This window comes from Triturus cristatus, chromosome 9 (genome assembly GCF_964204655.1).
Source record: "Triturus cristatus chromosome 9, aTriCri1.1, whole genome shotgun sequence".
NCBI classification, from domain to species: domain Eukaryota; kingdom Metazoa; phylum Chordata; class Amphibia; order Caudata; family Salamandridae; genus Triturus; species Triturus cristatus.
In genome coordinates this window covers 40222992-40248572 of record NC_140592.1, presented here as the reverse complement: position 1 = coordinate 40248572, position 25581 = coordinate 40222992, and the positions used below count along the sequence as shown (strand labels likewise).

At 46.6% G+C, this 25581-nt stretch overlaps 1 protein-coding gene across 6 annotated transcripts in view; it reads right to left on the bottom strand.

Annotated features, from left to right (window-relative positions):
* QRICH1 (glutamine rich 1) overlaps positions 1-25581 on the bottom strand; it is a 308643-nt gene that overhangs the window by 25288 nt on the left and 257774 nt on the right. For 5 of the 6 annotated variants that reach the window (XM_085624337.1, XM_085624341.1, XM_085624339.1 and 2 more), the window contains one exon: positions 12062-12152. In XM_085624337.1, the coding sequence (XP_085480463.1) occupies positions 12062-12152 (91 nt within the window). The remainder of the gene's footprint in view (positions 1-12061; positions 12153-25581) is intronic. The other variant, XM_085624340.1, reaches the window with a different exon arrangement.

Below are 25581 nucleotides of genomic sequence, written 5' to 3'. Positions count from 1 at the left end.
CACCCCCGTACCTTGCTCGTGGACGGGTACAACCTCTATTGCGCCTTTTTCCAGCATACTTAGCACTTCCTGCTGTAATAGCGCTTAGTGCTCTGAGGACATAGGACGGTGTTTTGGCGGTATTGTGGGAGGAGTGGAGGTTAATTCTAGGCAGTAACCGTGTTTGATAATATCTTTGACCCACCTGTCCGTGGTGATGGAGTTCCACGTGGACAGGAACCTTTGTAGCCTTCCCCCGACAGGTGTTATGTGGTCGGGAGGAAGGGAGAGGGCGTCACTGTTTGTTCTTGGGGGAGGACCTGGTATTGCCGTATCCGTGTCCTCTACCCTTTGTGCTGGAGCCACGATATCCACCCCGGGTGTTTTTATCGTAGGTACTTTGTGTGTTGCCCTTGTTGAAGGTTTGCTGTGACCCCTGTCCTCTACCTGCTCCTCTATTTCCGGGGCGACGAAAGGAGCCACTCCAAAAGGTCTGCGTTTGGAGAGCCCCCATGGACTTTGCAGTGTCTGTGTCCTTTTTTATTTTTTCTAAGGTGGTGTCAACCTCTGGTCCGAACAAGTAGTCGGGGTTGACCGGCTGATTGAGGATGTTATTTTGAACCTCAGGTTTGAATCCAGAGATTCGTAACCAGGCTTGTCGTCGTAACATGACGCTGGTGTTTATTGCTCTGGCAGCTATATCTGCGGCATCCAGTGCACACTTAATGGATGCGTTCGTGAGGAGTTGTCCCTCCCTGATGAGGATCTCTGCTCCCTCTTTGTATTGGTCAGGGAGATGTTGGAGTAGGGTTTCTAATGTGTCATAGTGTGCGCGATCGTAGCAAGCTAGGAGCGCCTGGGTATTGGCAATACGCCATATGTTAGCTGCCTGGGCTGCAACCCGTTTGCCGGAGGTCTCTAGCACCTTGGACTCCTTGTCCGGGGGAGGAGCTTCCCCAGTAGTCTGCGAGTGCGCCCGTTTGCGAGCATTAGCGACTACGATGGGATCTAGAGGCAACTGGCCTCTAATGTACGTAGGGTCCCCAGGCGCCGACCTATATTTTTTGTTGATCCTGGGGTTTATTACTCTTGCCCTAGTGGGTTCTTTGAAAATGTCCTTTGCTGGTTTGAGGACACCTTTCAGCATGGGTAGAGTTTTGATATTCCTTTCTGAGGATGCGAAAGTATCCATTAGAAAATCGGCCTCGATTGTGTCAGAGTGGAGTTGCACACCATGATTGGCCGCAGCACGTTCAATGAGGGCGTTGAATGCGGCAGTGTCCTCTGTGGGAGACGTTTTCGCACCATATAGCTGCGTGTCCTGTGTATCCATAGGCGCACCCGGGTCTACAGGGTCATCCCAAGCCTGGTCAGGGTCCTGTTGGCCTTCAGGGTCCATCTCTCTGGGGTAGGGGACATCGTCACCCATGTAGTCCTCCAAAGCATCGGTTTCGGAGGGTGTCGGAGAGAAGGGCTGTGGATCTAGGTAAGAGGTATGGAGACGTTCGTAAAGAACTGGTTCCGAATCCGCTGGCAGCTTTTTCTTTAGCGGGATCCGGTAGGGGTCTAAAGACTGCTCGGAAGATATTCTCTGCTTGTGGAGCATAAGTCTGCCGGTGTCGGCATCGATGATGTGGGACGGTGACGTCTCCGTAGGAGAGCGTTCGGCAGGTGTGATCCTAGTTTGGGTGACACGTGTCCTGATTTCAAACAGTTTGGGCGCCGTGGATGGCGGCAGTCCAAAAGTGATGTTGGGTGTTGCTGGAGAAGCTTTTTGAGCTTTTTTCAGGTCGGGCCTGACGTGTCCTGGAGGGCTGCCTTTTCTTTGATGCGTTGCAAGGACGCTGCAACTTGTCGCACCTGTAACGCCGACGGTTCTTTGGTGCCGAGCGGTTCTGTAGAGGCAGGCGTGGACTTCTTTGGGGCCACGGGGTCATCGAGTCGAGGAGAGGTAGTAGCTGTCGACGGCGTCGATGATTGGGCCTTCGGTGCTGCTTTTGAAGCGATGTGCGACGCAGCGGCCATTTTGACCTTCGTGGCCGGAGTCGATTGTTTCGGTGCCGGGGGCCGAGGCGGCTTGGCGGTACCGATGGCCTTTTTCCATGTGTCGGCGCCGACGTCGGCTGCTGCGAGTTCGGCACCGAAGTCCCGTTTGGTGCGGTTGGTGCCGACGGGTTTGGCTGGCGTCGAAGGTGTAGTGGGCTTCGATCCGACCAGTGTCAGTTTCAGTTTCTGTGGAACAGATACGACTTTTGGTTTCGGTTTCGAGGAAGGGAAACCAGTCATTTTTGGTACTAATGGCTGTCGCTGAATGTCCGAGGCCGGGCCAGAGGGCGGGGCCGAAGAACTGCGGGATAGGTCTTGGGTAAGGCCCGAAGGCGATCCCTCGACCGGAGCCATAGACTGACGCACTGGGATATCCTCCGTCTGTACGGGTAGGCCTTGCTCGTCACCGGAGCTACTTTCTTCGGCCCCTAAGGCCTCATCGTAGTCTCCTACCTCGGTGTCGGCTTCTTCCCTGTGAAAGATTTGTTCTTCGATGTGTTCGGAAGCGGGGCTGGAGGGTAGGTTCTCCACGCCTTCCACATCTTCGTCCTCGGCGCTGAAGATGTTGGTCGGGGCCGGTGCCGCTTGCTGCGCTTCAAGTCTCGCTGCTCGTCGATTCCGGAGAGTCTTCTTGGATCGGAATCGGGCACAGGCCATACATGTGGATTCGTCGTGGTCCGGTGAAAGGCATTTGTTGCACACCGGGTGGACGTCGACATGGGGATATTTCGCATTGCAAACAGGACACCGCTTGAATGGTGTCCTCGATTCCATCGTCGATGTAGGGTCGATGGTCGGATACGATGCGAAAAAATTGTTCTTAAAGTCAGTAAACTAACAAGTAACTGTTGATACCGATCGGGAACAGTACCGACGCGAACTAAAGGCCTTTTGGCCTGAAAAAAAAAGATTTCCTAACTTGAGTCAAGATAAGCACATCCGAACCCAATGGCGGAAAAAAACAATCTGAGGATGGAGAGGATGCCCATGCGCACTGTAGTCCAGGGGAGGAGTCACCTATCTCGGGATACTTCGAAGACTCTTCCAGGACAACAACGTGCAAACATCCGGACCCAACACTAGGCGGCGATCTATGCACAGATATGAATTCAGCAGCCCACATGCCCCGAACCTTCTGTTGTGGCGTCCATGTGCCCTGTGCTGTGAGATGTAACAGATGAGCTCCCCAGCCGGAGAGCGATGCGTCTGCTGTTAGGATTATTTGTGGGACCGGGTCCAGGAACGGTCGACCTCTGGAAAGGTTTGTGGTGTTCCACCACTGCAGAGAGCGATGAGTGCGACCATCTACCAACACCAGATCTGCCAGTTGTCCCTGGGCCTGGTTCCACAGGCGCGCTAAGCACTCCTGGAGTGGAAGCATTTGGAGTCTTGCATGGGGCACTATGAAGATGCAAGAGGCCATCATCCCTATTAGTGGCATAAATACTCTTGCTGGGAGAGAGTGTTGAGATATGAATTTTTGACGCAGAGCCTGTATCTTTGCTATCCTGGCAGGATTGGGATAGGCTATGGCTTTTGAGGTGTCTATGGTGGCACCGAGGTATTGTTTTGTGTGTGATGGTACCAGGTGGGATTTTTGATGGTTCATCGTGAAACCTAGCTGATGGAGTAGTTGGACTGTAGCGGCGGTGTGTTGCACACATTGATCGTAGGACGTGGCTTTTATTAGCCAGTCGTCCAGATAAGGGAAGACGTGAATGTGTTGTCTTCTGAGGTGTGCGGCCACTACTGCTAGGCACTTGGTGAAAACCCTTGGTGCTGTAGTTACCCCGAACGGGAGCACCTTGAACTGGTAATGTTGCCCGTCCACCACAAATCTGAGGTACTTTCTGTGGGACTGGTGTACTGGGATATGAAAGTATGTGTCTTTCAAGTCCAGAGTGGTGAGAAAATCGTTCTGGGAAAGAAGTAGGAGAACTTGTTGAAGGGTTACCATGTGAAAATGGTCCGAATGTATGCAAGTGTTTAGAGGTCTGAGATCTAGGATAGGTCGTAGAGTCTCGTCTGTCTTTGGAATCAGAAAGTACAGGGAGTAGACCCCTAAACTTTGCTGATTTATGGGGACCTGCTCTATGGCTCCTTTTTGCAGGAGGGAGATCACCTCCTGTTTTAGTAGTGCAGTATGTTCTTGAGACATAGGGCGGTGCCTGGGTGGAATGTTTGGGGGGGCAGATGTTAGTTCTAAGCAATACCCTGACTGAATAATTTGTGTCACCCATCTGTCTGAGATGATTGTCTCCCAGACGTGAAGGAAATGTTGTATTCTGCCCTCGACCGGAGTGGAATGGTCTAGAGGGAGTGGGGGAAAGTCATTGGGTATTAGGTGTGGCAGAGCGGGCGGTATTTGTCTTGCCTCTGCCCTTGTTATTATTTCCTCTGTATCCGCCTCTTTGATAACCCTTTGTGAAGGTAGAGTGAGGAGGGGATTTGTAGGACGTGGATGCAGTATACGAGGAGTAGCCTCTGCCCTTGCCTCGAAAGGAAGAGCGGCGAAAGGAGCGCCTAGGAGTGTGTGACTGTAGGGCTCCCATGGATTTCGCTGTGTCAGTATCTTTTTTCACCTTTGAGGGCTTCGTCAACTTTTGGGCCAAATAGATGATCTTGGTCGAATGGGTGATTTAATATAGAGGCTTGTACCTCAGGTTTAAAACCTGAAACTCTGAGCCAGGCATGGCGACGTAGAAGGACACTGGTGTTTATGGCCCTGGAGGCTGTATCTGCGGAATCTAGGGCACAGCGAATAGAGGTATTAGTTATTAGTTTTCCCTCTTGGATCAATTCATTGGCCCTGTTCTTATATTTTTCAGGGAGATGGTGCATGTTGGTCTCTAACTCATCGTAATGTGCCCTGTCGTATCTGGCCAATAGCGCTTGCGTGTTGGCGATACGCCATATGTTGGCGGCTTGTGACGCAGTGCGCTTCCCTGACTCGTCTAGGAGCTTGGACTCTTTGTCAGGTGGTTGTGCTTCGCCGGACGCCTGAGAATTGGAGCGTTTCCTAGCTGTAGATACCACTAGGGAATCCAAAGGTGCAGGGCCTTTAATATATGAAGGGTCTGTGGGGGCGGCTTTGTATTTCTTCTCTATACGGGGGTTTAGGACCTTGGCCCTGACTGGGTCTTTAAAGACCTCCGGTGCATGTTTAACCACCCCTTTTAACATAGGTAGGATGGCAGTAGACCTATGTGCGTCGTCAAAGGTGTCTAGGAGAAAATCCTCCTCTACTGGGTCAGTGTGTAACTCCACCCCGTGGTAGTGTGCCGCCCTTTGTAATAAGTGGTGAAAACCCAAGGAATCTTCAGGTGGGGATGGCCTAGATGGGTAAAGGTCATCCTATGGGACATCTGGGATGTCCGGATTATTATAGTCGTCCCATGGGTCTAGAGATCCAGTAGGGGTGGGATCCTGTGGCACATCTGCTGGATCGTAAAATGGGTCTCCTAAGTCGTCTGGGACAGGAGACAAGGTTGGGGAACGATGAGGCGGGGGTGGAGAGGGTAGAGGTGGGGAGGGTAGAGAAGGTGGAGGAGGAGGGGAAGGCACTCTGAAAGGAGAGGTAGCAGTGTCTTTCCTCTTTGGAGGTGGAGCTGGTTTGTCCAAGTGTCTCTTTTTTGTAGACAATGTCAAATGTCCAGTTTTTGAATCCTTGGTGAGTCTTTTGGAGAGGATCCGGTGTAAAAAGTTCTTGAAACACTGATTGCTCGGCCGGCGCCGATTTTTTCGGGGCCGACGGCTTTTTAGGCTTGTCCAAGCCGTGCTTCTTTGGGACCTCCGATTTTTTGGTCGGCGCCGAAGAAGGCTTCAGCACGGGAGTGTCGGAGCCGAGGGCCTGGTGATGTTTGGTCGGCACCGGCAGGGCATGTTTCGACACCGGAGGCTTTGGTACTGGGTTCGGTGTGGAGATGGAGGCCGATCTTTTCTTCGGTGCCGAAGGGTGTTTTTCGGCACTGATAGTAGGCTGGCTCGAGCCCGAGCTGCCGGAAGGCTTAATAGGCTTCTTTACCGGGCCCGAAGGTGGGGTGTGAGAAGCAGTATCCTTGGTCTTACCTAGGCCCGAAGGCGTGACCGAAGCCTTTGTGGGTATCGGCGTGGGTGTGGGAGGGGGTATTGTACTCATGACCCTCTGTGCCGGGGTGATATCCTCCACATCGGAGTCGTCGGCCTCGGAAGCACTGACGAGGTTGTCGTCCTCTTCCTCGATGTTCTGCTGTCCCGGAGCTTTGACGTCGTCCCCGAAGATGTCGACTGGAGCGGAGGTCGAGGAGTGCGCCATGTTGCGTCTAGCCCGTCGATCTCGAATAGTCTTTTTAGAGCGAAAAGACTTGCAGGCGGGACAGTCTCGAGCCTCGTGCTCAGGGGAGAGGCAGAGGTTGCACACCTCATGGAGATCGGTGTGGGGAACCTTGGACCCACATCTAGGGCACTTCTTGAAAGGAGTTCTTTCCATCAGCCGAGACCGGAGCCGGAATAGGCCCGAAGCCCGCCGTCGACGACCGGAATCGAAGAAGTGCCGAAGAGAAGGTGATGAAGATGATTTATTATCTGAAGGATCTCGATGAGCGAGGATTTTGCGTCGATCGTTGAACTGGAAAGTTCGGAACCGGAGCGCGAAGTATTACATCCGAGCCCGATGGCGGAAAAAAACAATCTGAGGATAGAGCCGAAGCCCATGCGCAATACGAACCAAAGGAGGAGTCAGCGAACTCGTGACTTCCAAAGACTTTCCAAGAGGAAAAACAAACTGCAAACATCCGGGCCCAACACTAGATGGCGAGCTATGCACCGTGTATAATCTGCAGCTCATATGCCTCGAACATATGCAATTCCTGTCCTGTGGATTGGTTCAGATGAACTTCTCATCTGTTGTGTACAAATGTGTCTAGTCTTGCTCCCAATGATTGATTTTGCTTCTGGGGGAACCAGAGACTACTTTTCCTTTGCTGACTGCAAGACCTAGATTTTAGAAGAACCTCAGACAAGCTTGATTTGTAGCAGAGGGATAGGAATCTCCCTTTATCAGACAGTCTTTCAAGTATGGGAGTTCTTGGTGACTGTTTTCACAGGTGTGCTGCTACTCTTCTCCTAGACTCCACACTGGTACCCCTTAAGAACAGTCATTCAAAAACGAAATGTTTACTATGAGACAATGTAGTACACACAATCTGAGCTAACCACCACAAAGACACTGAATGTAGGCAGGAGCAACTACTACCCGCCCAATTAGGACACTGGAGTTACTTGGTTTTGTTCCATGATCTTTTCCACAAACCACTTTGGAAATGGATTTTTTGGAAGTGGCTAAACCCGTACGGACCAGACCAATGTTGATAAACAATTGATTCGATCTGCAGATGTCCCGTGTTTTATCAAGATAAAATCTTAAATCCTTATATCCAGGGAATGAAGAGTTCTTTCTGCTGGAGTAGAGGGATTCTGAAAACATTTAGGTAATGAGATAGTCTGGTTGACATGGCAGTCCAAACTCTCCCTGGTGAGGAATTTCGAGTGAGTCCTCATGACCACTTTGTTGGAGTGGAAGACTGTGTATGGTTCGTGAGAACATAGTGCTTGAATCTCGCTAACCCTGCAAGCTGATGTTATTGATACACGGAAAGCTGTCTTCCAAGAAAGGTGTGTAGGAAGCTGGCTCTGTATATACGATACCAAAATGAGGTAACACCAAAGGTAGGCAGAGGTAAAAGTAGATAGCACCTTACTCTCTATTTGTGGTAGTGTGGGCGAGCAGTAAGGTTTTTTCAGAGGGTAGTGTTAAGCATTTGTTGTACACACTCAGGAAGCAAATGATGTCAAACACTCAAAGACTGAACTCAGACCAATTTGGTTGTTTCAAAAATATTATTTAAGTTATTTTATTTCTTGAACCAAGCCTGGTGCAGGTGAATTAAATAAACGCTTTGAAAAATCTTATGCAATGTTTTACAGTTGAATGCAGGTTCAAATGCAGTTGATTAAATTACAGGTAAGTCAATGTTTCGAAATTACTTTTCAGTTATTTTACAGATTACTTTGTATGTTACTTTTCAGATTACTATTTAAGTTCCTTTTCCATTTGCAGCTTTTCAATGTTTCATACAAAACCAACTCCACACTTGAAACAATTTTCAAGGAAAAACAGTCAATGTATTCCTATGGAGAAAAACGAAGTTAACGGTTTGCAGGGAAGTACACGTTTGTGAGAGTTGATATTCTGGGGTTAGAACCAAGGTCCTCCCAAAGATCAAGGAGGCACTCTTAAAACATCCTCAGTGGCACAAGCGTCTCGGGTCTAGTTCGCGCTATATAAAACTTCCCAAAACAAAAATAAGGGCCTAGGGCCTTCATGCTCTATCTTTAACATTGCTTTGCTATTGTAAGGTACCGGGGACTTCCATCTTGACGACGTGGAAAGATTCAAGCATGTGATCTATGAAAGTTCCAAAACTGGAGTAACTGTACGATGTGCTGTGTTTTTGAGTGTTTCCACCAAAAATTAATTGTTCTCCTGGACAACATGCATGCCTACTTTATGGAAAGTAGTCGCCCTCTGTATAAACTTGTAGTATGAGGACATGTCATCAGGTGGGGAAGGTTTTGATGGGTACAGATCAGGGTCCGAGTCGCCTGACTGATCAACATCATAGTCGTCCTGGGTAATCCTAGGCTTCATGATCAAAGGGCGCATCATAGTCGTCCTATGGATACTGTGGACCGCCCTACCCCATAGGATGAGTGCTTGACCCCTTGGTGCAGATGGGAAATGTGGCACATACCGCAGTGAGGGGTGTGGAGGAGTAGAATTGGTTGCTCGGAGTTGTAAAAGCCAGTCGTTGATGGCACTTAAGGCGCAGAGTGGCTTTTCTGCGTTGCTGTGGTTTTAGCTTTCAGTGTCTGTTTCGATGCCGAAGTGGGCTTCTGAGTCGGTTCAGAGGTTGCTTTCGGCATGGTCTTTGATGCAAGAGTCATTGGCTCAGATATTGGCTGTGACTTCAGTGGGCCTTCACACCTGGAGAAGGGATCGTGGTTTGCTCCAAGGGTTTGTGTTGGTGCCGATAATGGCCCGGAGGTAGTGATTGACAAGCAGACTGTTTTAGAGTCTCTGGGCTCAATGCATGGAACCCACTGGGGAGGTGCTCAGCCAGTTCTTGGGGCGTCAGTTATACGGCCATGGGTTGGGACAAGTTAGTGACCATACTCATGGTCGACGTCTTTGGGGCTCATGAAGCGCATGCATCTTGTTGGTGCTCCCCTTCGGATTCAAAGGGCGAGCTCAGTTTTGAGCTGAACTGCAGCAGCTGGGTCCCCCCGAAGGGTCAGCTCCTTCCACCACCTCGCTGACGCGCTCCCCGAAGATGTCGGGGTGTCATCTTCATCTCACCTCTGCATCCTGTGATGTGCCCACCTCTGTTTGCATAGGTATCGAAGAGTCTTCTTCGACCGAAAGGTAAGGCAGACTTGACACATGCTCTTGTGCTCAGGCAAGAGGCAGAGGTTACAGACTTCATGGTGGTCAGTCCAGGGTACTATGAGTGGCACTTGGGGCAGTATTGGAAGGGCACCCATTCAATCACTGACCTGGTAATTTTTACAAGAAGACATCGGAGACGAGTGGTGGAAGGCCATGGGAGGGGGCTGAAGCCAAACCGGAGGGTGACGAGTGAAGTGTTTATTTTGAGGTTCATAGAACAATTAAGTGAGAGTAGGGATCTGTGAAGGTCGTTCCAGGACAACCAGAATCAAAGGGTCGAAAAGGCCCAACAAAGGTGCTATTGAGCACAAAACACAGAGCCAGATTAGTACAAGTCCAAACTCAATGGTAGAAAAAAATTAAATAATCTAACTATGTAGCCAATGTGCATTGTCAACTAGGGGAGGAGTGGCCACACTTCATGACTCGAAAGGCTTCTTTGAAGAAAAAGATGCTGCGAGCATCCAAACCCCAACACTAGACGGCAGGAGTATGCAGAGCATGTGTATCTACAGCCACACACTATGGAAAATAATTTTCCAGTGTAAACATCACAGATTTAAAAAAAATAATTGACTATCAAGATGGGGGGAGGGCGGGGGCGGGAACCCCCAACCCTCGCCTCCACCCCAAATCACCCTGATCAGTCAATCACATTTGATAAAAACTCTCTGAGGGAAGGACTACTCTATTGCCAAGTTTGGGGTAAATCAGCTCAGTCTATTTCTAATGTGAGCTAATGGAGAATGGCAACTTTTTTTTTTTTTTTTAAGAACCCCATACTCCCGTTTAACTTATGTCCCCTGCATACATCAAGAAAATTAGCGTGTTGCTACTTAGCTGGCTATATAAGTGACAAATGAGTCCATCAGGCCAAAAGCTATAGGCAAAACAATACGTATTCAATGGAAAGGGTTTTTGAACCATAACAACATAATTATTACTGCCACTGTGTAATATACGAATGTTATATCTACAGGTTTAGAACTAGTGCGCAATTATGGTTGAAATAAAAAAAAAAGTTTTACTCTCTAGAGGCTGGTTCTCTACATGGAACAAGCAGATTGACTAGAAAAGGCTATGAGAAAACCAATGCTAGGCATTTAGCTGTGAGCATCCCCAATATACACTCTCTTCTATCAAAACTTAGCTACAGTATGCTGGACCTGGGTGGTATGACGATTTTAGCTAGAGTTGGCATGTCATGTTTCCCAGCAGGGATGATCATTACGCGCACCTCTGAAAATTATGCATTCTGTCGGAGGAGCCAAGGCAGATAATCCAAGTGTGTGCCAACAAGCATTGAACATAGGAAACATCATTTCACTGCCTGCTGTTTCCCAAGACCAAAGTAAGGGGGCAGAGTGGAAGATGGAGTTTCTCTAGTGGATCTCACGAACAATGGTTACTTTAGATCAATGCAAGTGCACAGAAGTTGGTCAACCTTTGGGTCTTAACTTGGGAAATCTTGGATGTAGACCATGCTTGGCTGGAAGGTGTTTTGCCAGGACTCAACCTCTGAAGCGTGCCTAAAATATGAAATTATGAGGTGACACCTGAAAAATAGACATATGGGATGTGGTACTAAGAAGTGCAAATGACAGCCCCTATCCATAGCATGGAACTGAAAGAAAAGTCTAGGCAAACTCTGGGAGCACTATATAAGGCTCTTTAACATCATGAGGGCCTAGGAGTGGTGAAGAATGTTTTATGAGTTAATCTCTGAACATCAAGAAACTTCAGTGGGGAGGATGGGCGAGTGATCCCCTATATGTATGGACCAAGGAGCACCTAGTTTCCTCTGGAAACATAAAAGGCAACATTGGCCAAGACACTAATGTAGGCACAGCTTGGGGGAGGGGGGGGTGAGGCTAGGGGTGCTGAGGTAACACCATTCAAGTCAGTATTAGTCGGTGGAGAAGTAATTTATAACAGAACAAAGAGCTGCTAACCCTCAGAAAACCCCTTTCACATTCAAACTATATGAGAGTGTGACGCAACGCCTGATACATGGCCCCAGGGAAGTTTGTCTGTGCCTAAAGCCTGGTATGAAGGGTCATTAGAACCTCAGATTCAGCATTCCATATGACCCTCTGCGCCCCAATGCTTTAGGTTCATATTAAACCTGGAAGACGGTTTAGTTGCTGGAGCCAGTAAGAATGGCTTGAGTTCAATCAAATAAGAATTTAGCGAAAGACGACAGGTTATGGCAAACCAGAAGGTATGGTGATCAGAGCGTGTGCATAGCGTTTCATGACACAAGCGAAGACTTAAAAACATTTGAATGAGGAAGAATAGCTGTCGAAACATACATACAAGTAGCTGTAACAGATCACAGCAAAGGAGGAAATATCTATTTTGTGCAGGTTAGTGTTGCTGCATGAACACTTGCTGAAAGGATGCATACAACAAAGCAATACTAGACTCTTGCAACATTACCCGCTTCTGCGAACCAATTTAGAAATGCTGTAACCAATAGACATAAGTGTTGGGATAACGAACTTTACTACATATATTCACATGCACACAAAGACATTTTTGTTATCTCACCATTTGAAGAGGTAGAAATCGTATAGTTTTATCGGACACCTCAGTGGATTCTCTGGGTTTTCTGTCTGCTCTGCATACATGTCATCTGTAACTTAATGAAAAAATATATATATATATTTAGAAACTAGAAATTTGAAAAATACTTTGATAAAACATTTTTGTTATATGGAACACTGCAGTATGTCAGGGACTTCGTCAGTCTCAATGCAATTCCTCTAGTTCTCAGCATGAATACACTCTTAATCCCCCAAATAAATGTAATTCAATATTAGAGACACGGTCCGGTACGTGCGCTTATGTTCTGCAATATCATCACAGGGGCAGTTCCAGAAAACCGGGAGTACAATTATAAAACTATCTCGACCATTGTGTCATAGTCCAAAGTTGATGGGAGATACTATTCTAGAGTAGCGCAAGAGAAATGACTTCACAAATAACTGATTTAACAAGAACACATTTGTTTGGGAAGAAGTTATCAAGCTGCACCAATAATTTGAATGTGAAAAACGGTATTCTGGGAGCCAAGCGCCAATGCGATTACAGAGATGAGCAGAATGGTACCTGGGATGGTGAGGTCTTACCCCAAATGTTCCCCAGCTGAGAAAGACTGCACATCACTAGAAAGCCCTCCTTTGACTACAGGATCCAGTTCTGGAGACCACATCGCCAAAGCCAATAAAGACTGGCTGGCAGTATAAAAATTACATAACTTATTTATAACACTTGCTCTTCATTATGGAATTAAGCTTATAATATAACTGCACATCGGGATGATCAATGGAAGTCCAATTAAAAAACAGGGTACACAGGTGCAACAAATAAGATTTTTGGTGAGACTCACAAGTTTGCCCCACCTTTCGAAAAAGTCTCCTAATGTATCAGAGAATAGGGTGGCCCATTTGAATAAAGGTGGGGTCAAAGGGGGTTTCTTCACACCTAGTATTACAGCAACGTAAATTCTACAGACACACAACAAATGTTTAATTTCTTAGGAATAGGACGGGAGAACAGATTACCTAACAATAGGATAAGCTGGCTGCAAGTCTGAGAAGTAATCCTCTGTGAATAAAAGAGGTCTGTCAAAAATACTTGATTTAACCACACACCAGCATCAGCAAAGTATATATGAAGTAATGTCCATGCAAATGAACACATCAAGAACAACCTTCACAGTCATTCAGGAATGGCACTATTTCTTTAGAGAACTAATGTAACGCTGCAAATCACAGAACAAGTTAAGCAAACTAAACTAAACTTGTAGTTCTTACCAGAAACGTCAGAGGGGCATAAAACACTAAACATAAGCAGGTTTTCACTCCAATGACCGGCTAGCTCAATTATTACAAAGATAGCACAGGCCTAAAATACAGACATCACAAAATGGAATGAAGGAACACTCTGGAGAGGTAAATTGCACAGTGGATGAGAAAATATAAAATAAGGATTACAAAGCAATGACCAAATTCACCATATGCAATATAAATTAAAGTATATTCAGCAGAAGTGACATGACTGTGCTCTGTGTCTGGCCACAGCCACTTGATGTGATCCTTGCTCAGTTACCACCCCATTGGTTCCAGTTCCGTGTTTTCGTGCTGATCGTGTGAGCGCGAGGGAGACGCGAGGACGCCGGTTGCTCCCGGTGACTCTAGACTCAAGCCTTGCTCCCAGCTTACGGCTCCCCCCCCCCCCCCCTGTTTCTCACATACAGCGGGGGCACCTTATCGACCCGCCGACTCACGGAGCTGGTGGAAGCGAGGCGGGAGCTTGGCGTCAGCCTTGAGTCTCAGTCCGCCGCATGGAGGCCCTGTACAGTGCACGGATTTTGATTCTGCTTCATTCACGGAGGACACCGTGGCGCAATAAAACAGCAGCAGCAGCCTCAGCAACTTCAGCGGGCTCAGAATTGCCCAGGAGCAAGCTCCTGCCCCCGCAACAGGCAGGTACCATCGTGGAAGCAATCTGCTGATTTGATTCGATTTGCTGATCTGCAGTTTCGCCTCCCGTGGCTCCCAGCTCAACCCCCAGTCTGAGGCATTGTGCTTGGGGAGTTTTTTTCGGCCGTGTGGCAGGCGAAGGGGAGCGAGGCAACAAGGCAGCAGGGGAGCAGGCGCAGAGGTAGAACTGGCGGAGCGGAGCAGAGGCTGCATGACGGACACAGAGTTTTGGATTACAGCGGCGACTGCGAGTTGGTGGGTTGCTGTCGCATCGCATTTCGCTGTGACCTCTGTGCCTCTCGCCCCCTTTGCCCTCCTTGTCCCCCTTTCGCTCCCTTATTGAGATTGCAACTACCTACTAAAAACTCCTGCGCACCATACTGACTACCACAGCAGTCAGCAGACACGTCATTGTGATCTGTCTGAGACTACTGACTGAGTGACTGCTTGCTGACTGCGCTTCCTGTCTGAATCACTGTCTGAATCACTCCTCTTCAAGGCAGTAGTGACCACCCGAACGAGCCTGGAGCCAGGAGTGCTTTGTTTAAAGGGGCAGGAGTCGCCAGCGATTACCTAAAACGTGGAAGGAGCCGCAGCGAGCCACCAGCGATCACCCCAAAGAGGCAGGGGCTATGAGCGCTTTCTAGTTACTGATTACGAGCCTGGCTGCCTGATAATTGACAATTGAGAAACATCACTAGAGTTGACTGCCATCTGGACCGAGGGAAGTGCGGCATTGCTGCAACCTGGTAAGCCCTGTGGGCCCCGTGAGCTGTGAATCGTGAACATTGAGAATTGTGACAGGACTTATTGCACTGAATCGCAAGCTCACATAGGGCCTGCACAAAAGACTGTGCCCAAGGGGAGAGCACCGCAAGAGGGATTGCAAGAGGGAGTGGCGTCAGCCCCCACTAACGGAGCCTCCGTCACACCCTACTGAGTGCGGTGCAGAGTTGTGTGGTGTAGGAGCAGGAGTAAGAAACACCACTGTTAAACCGCTAATAAGTTCACACCCAGTGTAGGCACGAGACCTGTTAACAAGCGCGGATAATAAGCAAACAAAATAAAATCGCATCAACCCAGGGTGAGGAGGAGTAAAGGAATATAGGAATAAGGAATAAAGACAAGAAATGAGGTCAGGGAAGTCAAGGAACTATATGGCTCCCGTGAACCCCCCTAAAAGACCAAGGAGAATAATGAAAAACCTCAAGAAAGATTTAATGAATGTTAGCAAAGAAGACAAGAGGACAGATGAGGGGAGAAACGGAGCTGAGGAGGGAGAACTTCCTTTGATTTCCCCCCGGCTCACAAGCCCCAAATGTCCGCCAGACACAAAGGCAAGAGGGATCGCAAATGTTTTCTCAGTGAATAAATCTAGCTTTCAACCTAAAATCTACTAAAAATTTTCATTCATCAAAGACGCTGGCTCTGTCCTCTGCCTAAATAGTAGCAACATAAGTGATCTGCCAATCCCGCTACAGCCAAGCAAGGCAAACAGGGCAACCCCCCTGACGCAAGAACTACAGGTTCGGTCGGAAAGGGATCAAGCCGACCTTAGAAAAGGGAAGAACAGCGCAGAAGAGGTTGCACCTGTAAGTAAAGAAGAGCTGACCAAGGGGCCAGAAAGGAGGGCCTCTTGGAATCAAATGGCGCAGGATCAGGGACGAAGGCAGGAGCTGGCAGGCTCAAGCCCAAAAACAGACCCAAATGGCTGTGGGCACAAAGGCGAATAAAAAAGAGGGCCAAAATGTGACCAAGTCATAACTTTGCTCCAATAGAAAACAGGAAGAGGAGATTCACAAGCCCCACAAGGCTCCACAACAATACAGAAGAAGAATTCTTCGAATCCTCAGAATTTGCAAATGGCAGACAAGAACCACTTGTAAACCCTGAGAGACTAGATGGACTGGAGGATTCAGCAAACTGGGGACCTAGGAACTACACCCTGCAGGACAAGGGTGACATGCAAAACAGCAAATACACTCAGCATGGAGATTTAACAGCGCAAATAGAACCAGCATTGTGCAAACACACACTGACAACGCTAGAGGATAGGCCGGTAAGGCAAGAACCCAGGAACACAAGAGAACTAACAATAAGGATAGACACTAAAGAAGTGCGGCAATTAAATTCCACAATCACACAGGAAGTTAGAGTATAGGGGCAGCATCCATCTCAAACAAATGATCAACAATCTGAAAAACCTGAGAAACAACAGGAGCAACTTGAGCAAGGAGGTGTCCTTACACAATCAGACATCGATCCCCCCTAGTCCATCCACTTCATCCAAAGCACGCTCTATATCACCTTGGATCAACGACTTTGAAACCTCGTATCTCACCCTAGAGGAGTGGGAAGAATTGGTGGTATCTTACCCGGCGGCCATTAAGGAGGAATTGCCAGGAGGGTCCAACAGCGTAACCAACGAAAATCTGGATAAGGTAACACCGAAAGCAAAAGAAGACATCTGGTCATCGCTTTTGCATACAATGCAACTATCGGTAAACGCCATTCAATACAAGTCTGATAAGATGCACTTACAACTTTCTGTCCTCAACTCGCTGTCAATATTTGTTGCCAATATTGACGGAAAGTTAGCAGAGTTGAACAACTTGGTCAAAAGGGCGCAAGCAGAAACCCAATTTACACAATCTAATTGCTCCTGCATAACAATCGTGGACAAATTGGCAACACTCCCAACGGCAATGGACAATCTCCTCTCTGACATTAGGGAGGTTGTAAAAAGTAACCGATCAACCAACCCCGCCAAAAGGAGATGCGAAATAAGCACGCCACAGCTAGAAGGAACGCAGTCACCAACGCAGAAGAGCTTAAAGACGACCCAAGATCCACACTCGACCAGGGAAACCGCAGAAGTAAAGAAGAGAACGGTCAGCAATACACAACAAAATGAAGGAACCCAAACAACAACACGAACTGCAAATACATTGCCACCGGGTGAAAACTCACAAACTGGAGCTGTGCCGGAACATTTTCAACCAGGAAAACAGGGAAGAAAACAGAAAAGGAAGGGCAGAAATCAAAAGAAAAAAACTGCGGTAATACCCTGGGGTAAGGGCACTCCTAGTGAGAAAGTGATATCTGGCCTACCACAAGACAGGCTGACTGAGATGAGAGAAGACACAGAAACAGAACATAACAAACAAGAAATCAGAAATCAGAAAGGGAGGAAAAAACCCGAAAGAAAATAGTCACAAAAAAGAAGGCTTATTACCAGCTCCCCACACAAAATTGGGAAAGCGACATCTGACTAATCGCAAGACAGGTTGACCGAGATGAGAGACGACAAAAAAACAGAACACAACCCACAAGAAATTGGAAACCTGGATGAAAGGAAAAAATCCGAAAGAGAACCATCTCAAGAAAGAAGGTTCATCACCAGTCCCCCTCACAAAAAAGAGGAAGGACACACTTGAGGAAGCCCTCAATGGGCAGCAACTGCAGTATTGGACCAAAACTAACGAAGAAAAATGAAACAAGTGTTAAAAGATGGGTAGAAGCAAACGAGGAACATCAAGGCTCAGAGGAGGACCCTAATATTGTGAACAACAGCCAGACACAAGTCAAGGGGCAAATAGGCACTACCATAATAGTCTTCCACCCGGAGTATAAATCAAGGGGCACAATTGATACTCTAAATAGAGGGAATATTCTACGCCTACTGAAAACAATCGGCAGTCTTAAAAATATATCCTCTAGTGATCTGGAATCAGTAGAATTCATAGAAATGCCGGGACACTCAGGGGTAGAAGCAAAAAAAACAGTATGGGTCACAGCAGAATTCCCGGAGAGACTGCTAAAAGAACAATCAAAATTCGACTCATGGGGAATAAAACTTCAACCATTTCTGAAACCAAGATATCCAGATCCTCTAGCCCTGGATAGCCAGCAAAAGAAAGAGAATGGGCAGCCTAATTCGAACTCAGTCCCAAGAGGGGCACGAAGTAAAACCCCATAGAACTTAGTCCATCGAGAACAGGCCAATAAGAGTATCTGCCAATTACAGTCCAACTTCGCAAAATTGGAGTTGGCTAACCAGGACCCTAAATGTCAAAGTCAAAAATCAATGACAAAATAAACCAAAAATAGGGAATATGCCTAATGTCCTCAACCTGTGCTCCTGGAACATCAATGGCTTAGGAGACAAATTCTCAGACCCAGAACTAAACACCTACTTGCAAAGATTCAACATCATCATACTGCAAGAAACCTGGACCGACATCCCACCAGTATTGTCGGGATACAATTTAAACTCCCTGCCATCTACACAGAGCTCATTGTTTGGCCATAAGAAGGGAGGCCTGGCTATATATAGCTCACTAAAATCTATCGTTGAAGTAGTACCCCTGGCTTACAAGCTACTTCCCCTAAATGCAATGCAAGCACTGCGAGTGTCACCTCCAGAGCAGAACAAAAAAGAGGACATAGTCCTAATAAACCTTTACTTACACCCTAGGGAAAAAACCAAGGGAGCTCAACAGCTGAAGGAAGAGCTCACAAAATTAATAACAACTGAGAAATCCAACAGCCTGATCATCACCGGGGACTTCAACTTAAATATGCTCAGCAATTTAGCCTCAGAGATTAACGAAGATGAGGATCTCTTTGCTTGGGAACCAAGCAACCAAGATAACACCTCGGGAGGCAGAAGCTCGAAAACAGCTAAGAGCCTACTCTCAAAATTAGAAGAGCTGGGCCTACGAGCACTCAATAGTAGATTCTCAGGGGATCGTCCTCAATCCGCCACATTTCATAGCACTAAGGATAGCTCCACAATAGATTTCACATTTCTCTCTTTCGAGGCTTGTATCAAAGGGCAAGAGATTTCCACATCGGTTCGATGGATTACAGTGACAACCTTCCCCAGGAAATCACGATTGAAGCTCCAATAACATCAAGCCCTCCCGCCGCCAACAGACTAGGTTCAGAATTTTCAACAAACTAAAGGCGGATAAAGTGCAAAACTAATGACCTACAAAGTCTTTTATCTCAAGCAAAACAAGCACTAGGAGAGGCAACATCAGCAACCACAGACTCAATCAAAAGTTGGGAGATGTTCACTAAAACTTTACGAGATAAATTCAATACAAATAAAAACGTAAGGACCGACAGAAGGGTCAAAGCCCCGAAACACAAGAACCATCACAATTTTAGAAAAAATATCCAGCTAAAAAAGTTAAAAACCCAGATTAACAACACTCTCTGAAGAGCAAGGACAGATCCCGCTGCATGCCAAGCGCTTAGACAGCTAAAAACTACTCACAGGAAATTGATATGGCGACTTAAAAAAGAAGCTGATGAGGTCTTTTGGGGAAAACTCCTACATAACGCCAAAACAAATAACAGCGCGCGGTTTTGGCAAAACATTAACAGTTTGATCAGCGAGCAAAGTCAGAGGATTGAATCCTATGCCACTGAAGAGGCCTGGACAACTTTCCTTGGTGCACATCTAAACGATGCCCAAGAACCACGGAAAGATTCATACAAACCCAATAATGTCTCCGAAGCGTGGAACTCACAATACAAATAAGTTCTCGAACACAATGAGGAATTTTCAATCACAAATGTACAGATATGCAAAAGAATCTCGAAAGGGAGACGCGAGGAAGCACCAGGCCCAAATGGCATTCCCCCTGTCGTGTTTAAACAAGAGCCGGAATACTGGGCTGCCGTTCTCAAACCAATGTTTGAAAAAATCTTGCAGACCTCAACAATCCCACGATCTTGGAGGGGAGCAGTTATCTCGCCAATCTTCAAAAAAGGAGACAAGAACGATCCAAGAAACTATCGCCTTATAGCCTTACTTGATAATGAGGCAAAATACTACGCCGGCCTAGTGCTCCAGAAGTTAACATCCTGGGCGGAAGATACAACAGCAATTCCTTACAATCAAACTGCATTCCGTAAAAACATGGGGACAACTACTAATATTCTTGCCCTATCGCTTTTGATTGACTCAGCTCTTGCGGCAAAACAGCCTTTATACCTGTGCTATATTGATTACAGCTCCGCCTTTGACCATGTTAATAGAAACGTGCTGTTGAAAAAATTAAAGAAAATGAAAATTCCATCATTGCTGTTGAACCAATTAATTCTCCTGCACAGCAATACCTGGGTTCAGGTCAAACTAGGTGCAGGGGAATTCTTATCCAAGATGATCCCCACAAGCACAGGGGTAAAACAAGGATGTGTGCTCGCACCAACACTATTCAATCTCTTTATGGCTGAACTGGCAATCCTGCTGAATGAAAACAACTCTCATGTACCCAAGTTAGGCGGCACTCAGCTGTCTAATCTATTCTACGCAGATGACTTGGTGCTGATTAGCCGGACCCTGATAGGCTTACAGCGACTGTTAGATATCACCTTGCAATATTCTAAAACAAACAAACTCAGTATCAATCAATAAAAAACTAAAGTCATGTGCATAACTAATAGCAAAAAGAAATTATCAACTAGTTGGTTCCTGGACTCAAGGAAGCTGGACGTTACAAGCAAATATAGATACCTGGCGGACATCTTAGACCCCAGCGGCAGCTTCAAGCCACAATGCGAGGAGATAAAAAAAAAAGAGGATTAATGACAGCGGTATCCCTAAGACACTTAAAAAATAAGATCAGGGGACCAAACCTCGTTCCTTTAATAGAGGTGATACAGGCAAAACTGATCCCATCTATCACCTATGGAAGCGAAGCGATGAGGAAGGGACGCCAAAACGGTAGACAGAACAGTAACAAGAGCCATGCGCATGATCTTTGGATTGCCAAGGTACACTTCACCCGCGCAGATTAGACTTGAATTTGGGCTGGTAAAGGAAGAGCTGGCACGTAAAGGTGTATACTTATAAAGCTGGTACAAAATAAGCAGGGGGGAAGCAAACACACTCAATGCTCTCCTCTGGAAGGAACTGCAAACCAAAGAAAATTGCCCCGCAAGGTTTTTCTTGGAGGACGCAATAAAACATCTGGGGGTGCGTCAACTGTGGGATCTACAAGGGCCTCTGGTGGGTTTTAATAAAAAACAGTAAACAACAGTGTTAGAAAAGAATCTCTCCTGCAGGACAAAGCTTCATTGGCGGAGCGCGCTCATGGGTGGCTAACCATACACTCTTACTCCAAGCTCAGGCCACAAATATATCTTCAGACTAGCTTTACCAAAAAAACAAAAGAGAAATTTCTGAAATATCGCCTAGGACTATTGCCTTCTGCAGACCATATGGCTCCTTCGCTACGTCCCTCAATGCCAGCAAAGTGCCGTCTTAGTGGGAATGACGAAGACAACATCACACACCTTATTGCCATCTGTAAGGAGCTGTTGCAAGACCGCCGGAACCTTCTGAGACCACTATTTAACAAAAAAACGAATTAGGTCATGCAGGCAAGCTGTCCTGGCATGCTTTTCGGGTGACGAAGTTCAACTGAGCTGCCGATTAGTAAAATATATTGAAGCTGCAGAAGTCCGCCTTAATAAAAAGAAAGAATAAACCGAAACAGCTAAATTGATGGAACCCAGTGCATCACTTGCATCCTCAGAGCTAAAACACTCGGATAATAATGGGGGCACAATTGGCATCTAGGAGCCCACTGGAACTCAACGCTACAAAGAATAAGCTTATGGGGATGAGAATGTCTTGCTACCCATCCTGACTACGAACTGCAACAACTAAATGCATCTTGAAGAGGAAAGCAGGCCAGCTCAATTACGTAAAGCTCCTCAATTGTAAGGATAGAACTGACTTAGCAGTGGGCCAATTTCCCTTCCCACTATAGTTTTAGACTTAGTAATTTTTTTTAATTGCAGCTTTTTATATCTTACCACAGTATTAATATAATCTTCTATGCTGCTAGAGACATACGAAACCGTTTTTATTGATGTTGGTTTGTAATGGTTTTTATTAACTGTACAATAAAGTATTACCTTACCTTACCAGTGTCTGGCGAAATAGATTAATTGGATGAGCAAAAACACAATGGAAATGGACTAATCCAAGTTATGCGTGATCAGCTATGTGCAGGAAAAAACGTTGAACGCATACACAATTCCCACAAGAATATTACTAGGATTTACCTGACAAGCGCAAAAAGGTCCAAAAGGACAGAAGAGTGCACGTGCAGAGTCATTGGATGTCTTCAAAGCAATTGCCGTTGGAGTACCATTCTCCTTAAAAGTTACATCTCATGCAGGTCTTTTACTGTCAAGTTAGAATTCCCTTTAGGCTTTCTAACTATGGCAACACATTTCAAGAGAAAAAAAAAAACACTTCTTACCTCTGATCTAAATCTGCCTAATGGGTATGGTCTCTGAATCCATGAACATAATATTTTTCTGCACATGTGGAATCCCCAAAACACTTCACTGTAAACCCTTTGATATTAAAAGCCATAAAAGCAAGAAAAATATGGCTAAAAGAAGCAACATTTTTTAACACTATAAACCAGGCGTACTTATTTATGTATCTCTACCCTAATCTTTGCTCTCAATTGGACAGCGCGTGTCCTACCCCAAAGGAGTGGGGAATTCTAAACCATTGCTAATACAGGAACCTGCACTACATTGCAAACTTCTAAACTTGCCATAGCCAGATTGAACTACTGTATATTACCACATGATCAAATCGCAAGGAGACTCCTGGTGAGTATGACTTGAGCAAATTTCACCACAGGAATAGGAGCGACTGTGGACTGGTACTTTCAATGGAATTTGCATAGTGGACATCTAGAGATCAATCTACAAATTTGCAAGGCACAACACATGCGGGTTCCAAGTTGAAGGTGGTCATGGCTTACTGTGAAATGTATAAAATAAAGGTTTCAGTCTTCAAGATTTCTCACTTAAAATTGCCCCCTCCAATCGGCTTTCCCATCCTGAAGAGTGGAGAATAAGCTCGATATTCTAGCCTCGGTTTGGAATGACAAATACAGCTCCTACAATGAAACAGGAGAAGGAAAGGTTTCTTAGCTGTAATCCTAGCTTTCTTTCAGGCAAATCCTCATCAAGGTCATGAGCACTGAAGTGCCCTACCCTTGGAAGGGACCCCGAAGCACTGCGCAAATATAAATATATGGAAGATGTTACTTACCGTGTAAGCATCTCTTCGTGGTATATAGTGCTGCGCATAATGGAGCTCAGATGCGTACAAATCTCTTCTCCTCGAACAAGCTGTTCGATGACCATGACTGGTAATGCGCATGGGCATTAGCTGCAAGGTTAGATTTTTTTCCTACACTGCGGGTGAGGATTAAGATAAAGCATCAAAATGCACAACGATGCCCATGCAAGGAGAAGAGGTATGAGAACTACAGGGAAAATATCTGCAACAATTGAAGGCCTCTGGGGAATCTGTGTATCTACAGCACTACATGCCACGAACAGATGCTTACAGAGTAAGCAACATTTTCTGTCTGTGGCATGTGTGGCTGTAGATACACATGATATGCATAGAATGTAAAGCAATTCTCCCCCAAAGTGGTGGGAAGCCAGAGGATATTGCAGAGGTCTGGAAAAGGGTATGTAGTAGAGTCTGGCCCACTAGGAGGTGCATCACTGTTCAGACTATTAGCTGACGATTTAGTTGAAAGAGGCTGCAGTAACTGAAAGGCTTGGACTCATGCAGCACTGGAATAAGCTTTCCGGTGAGTTAATTGAATATTACCTCTATGTAGGGTTGTATTTGTGATTGTTAAAGGTGGGATTTGCCTACGTGGTTAGTGAAACCCAGATTATGGAGGAGATCTAAGGTGATCTGTGTGTGAGCCTGCTTGCTTGCACTATTAATCAGTCAGTCGTCGCGATGTAGGAGAACTTGGATGCTCCTACGCCGTAGACAAACGCCCACCATTGCAAGACATTTGGTGAACACTCATGGGGTGGTAGTTACTCTGAATGAAAGAATTTTGAATTGAAAGTGCTGTTCACTTACCATGAACCTGAGGTATTGCAATGTGCAGGATGGATCGGGATGTGGAAATAGGAGTCCTTCAGGTCAAGGGCAGTTATGAAGTCTCCTTGTTGCAGCAGCGGAATGACATCCTTGATCGTGACCATGTGGAAATGCTTTAACAGGACGTACTTGTTGAGGGGGTCAGTGGTTTAGTATAAGCCTCAGAGACACATCTTTTTTTGGAATTAGAAAGCACAGGGAGTACACCCTTTGCTGCGTTGTTGGGATGGCACTGGCTCTATGGCTCTTTTGAACAAGAGTGCATCTACTTCCTCTTGTAGCAGCCTTTGGTGGTGAAAGGGTGTGTGTGTGTGTGGGGGGGGGGGGGGGCATGTAAGCTCCAGGCAGTAAGCTCAAGGCAGTAAATCTGCTCTACAATGGACAGGAACCCCTGCAGACGTTCAACAGGTGCTGTGTGGTCGAGGTGGGAGGGAGAGATGTCACTGTTTAGGGGGTGCTGCTTCCTTAACTGTTCCACCCCTACCACTACCTGTGTTGTTTCCCCTAACGGCACACCTGGGCTATCCTCGGGAGGCTTGTGATTGTTGTTGCTGCCTCTGATATGACAAGACGCATCAGCGGAGGTAGTCTTGGAACAGCCACAAAATTGTTAAGTGACAAAAAGTTGTATGGAGCAATAGAGAATGGAGAGCCCATATTGCTTTGGCCTTGATTTTTTCCAGCATCCGATAAACCTGGGGCCCAAACAGAAGTTTCCCATCAAAGGGCATGTGAATCAGATGCTGCTGGACCTCCGACTTAAAGCCAGACACACGGGGCCAAGCATGTCAATGGATTATCATGCTGCAATTTATGCCCCTGACCGCAGTATCGGTCGCATCGAGGGCACACTTGATAGTGGTGTTAGAGAGTATTTGCCCTTCAGCGACAATCTCCCGCGCCCTATGCTTGTATCGGTCTAGGAAATATTTGAGTAGGTCCCCCATTTTGCCCCACTGGGCACTGTCGCATCTCGGCAACAACCCTTCTGAGTTGGCAATAAGCCAGCGAGTTGTTGATAGTCAGTCAACCTGTATTCCCTTTTGCATTAATCATCTTGCTGTCTTTTAAAGACTGCAGAGCATCCTTAGTTCCATGGGCATTTTGCCTGTTTACGAACGGCATGCACTACCATGCAGCAGCCTAGCACATCAGTGGCACTTCCTATGTTTATTTCTGACCCTGCTGTGCCATGTTTCATACCAACTGTGTCCAACCACTTGCTCTCTTTATCTGGGGGAATAGTGGAAACAGGTGCAACGGCATGCAATTTCCTTGATGTGGACACTATGATCTAATCAGGACGTGGATCCATTGTAAGGAACAGCGTGTTCTGATCCAGAGCTTTATATTGTTTCTGTCTAGTAGCAGGAGATTTTGCTGATGCTGGGGAATGAATATGCTACTTACCAGTATGCATCTGTTCTTGGCATGTAGGGCTGCTGACATTCATATCTGTGCATAGATCGCCGCCTAGTGTTGGGTCCGGATGTTTGCACGTTGTTGTCCTGGAAGAGTCTTCGAAGTATCCTGGGATAGGTGACTCCTCCCCTGGACTACAGTGCGCATGGGCATCCTCTCCATCCTCAGATTGTTTTTCGCCATTGTGGCAGTGATGGAGT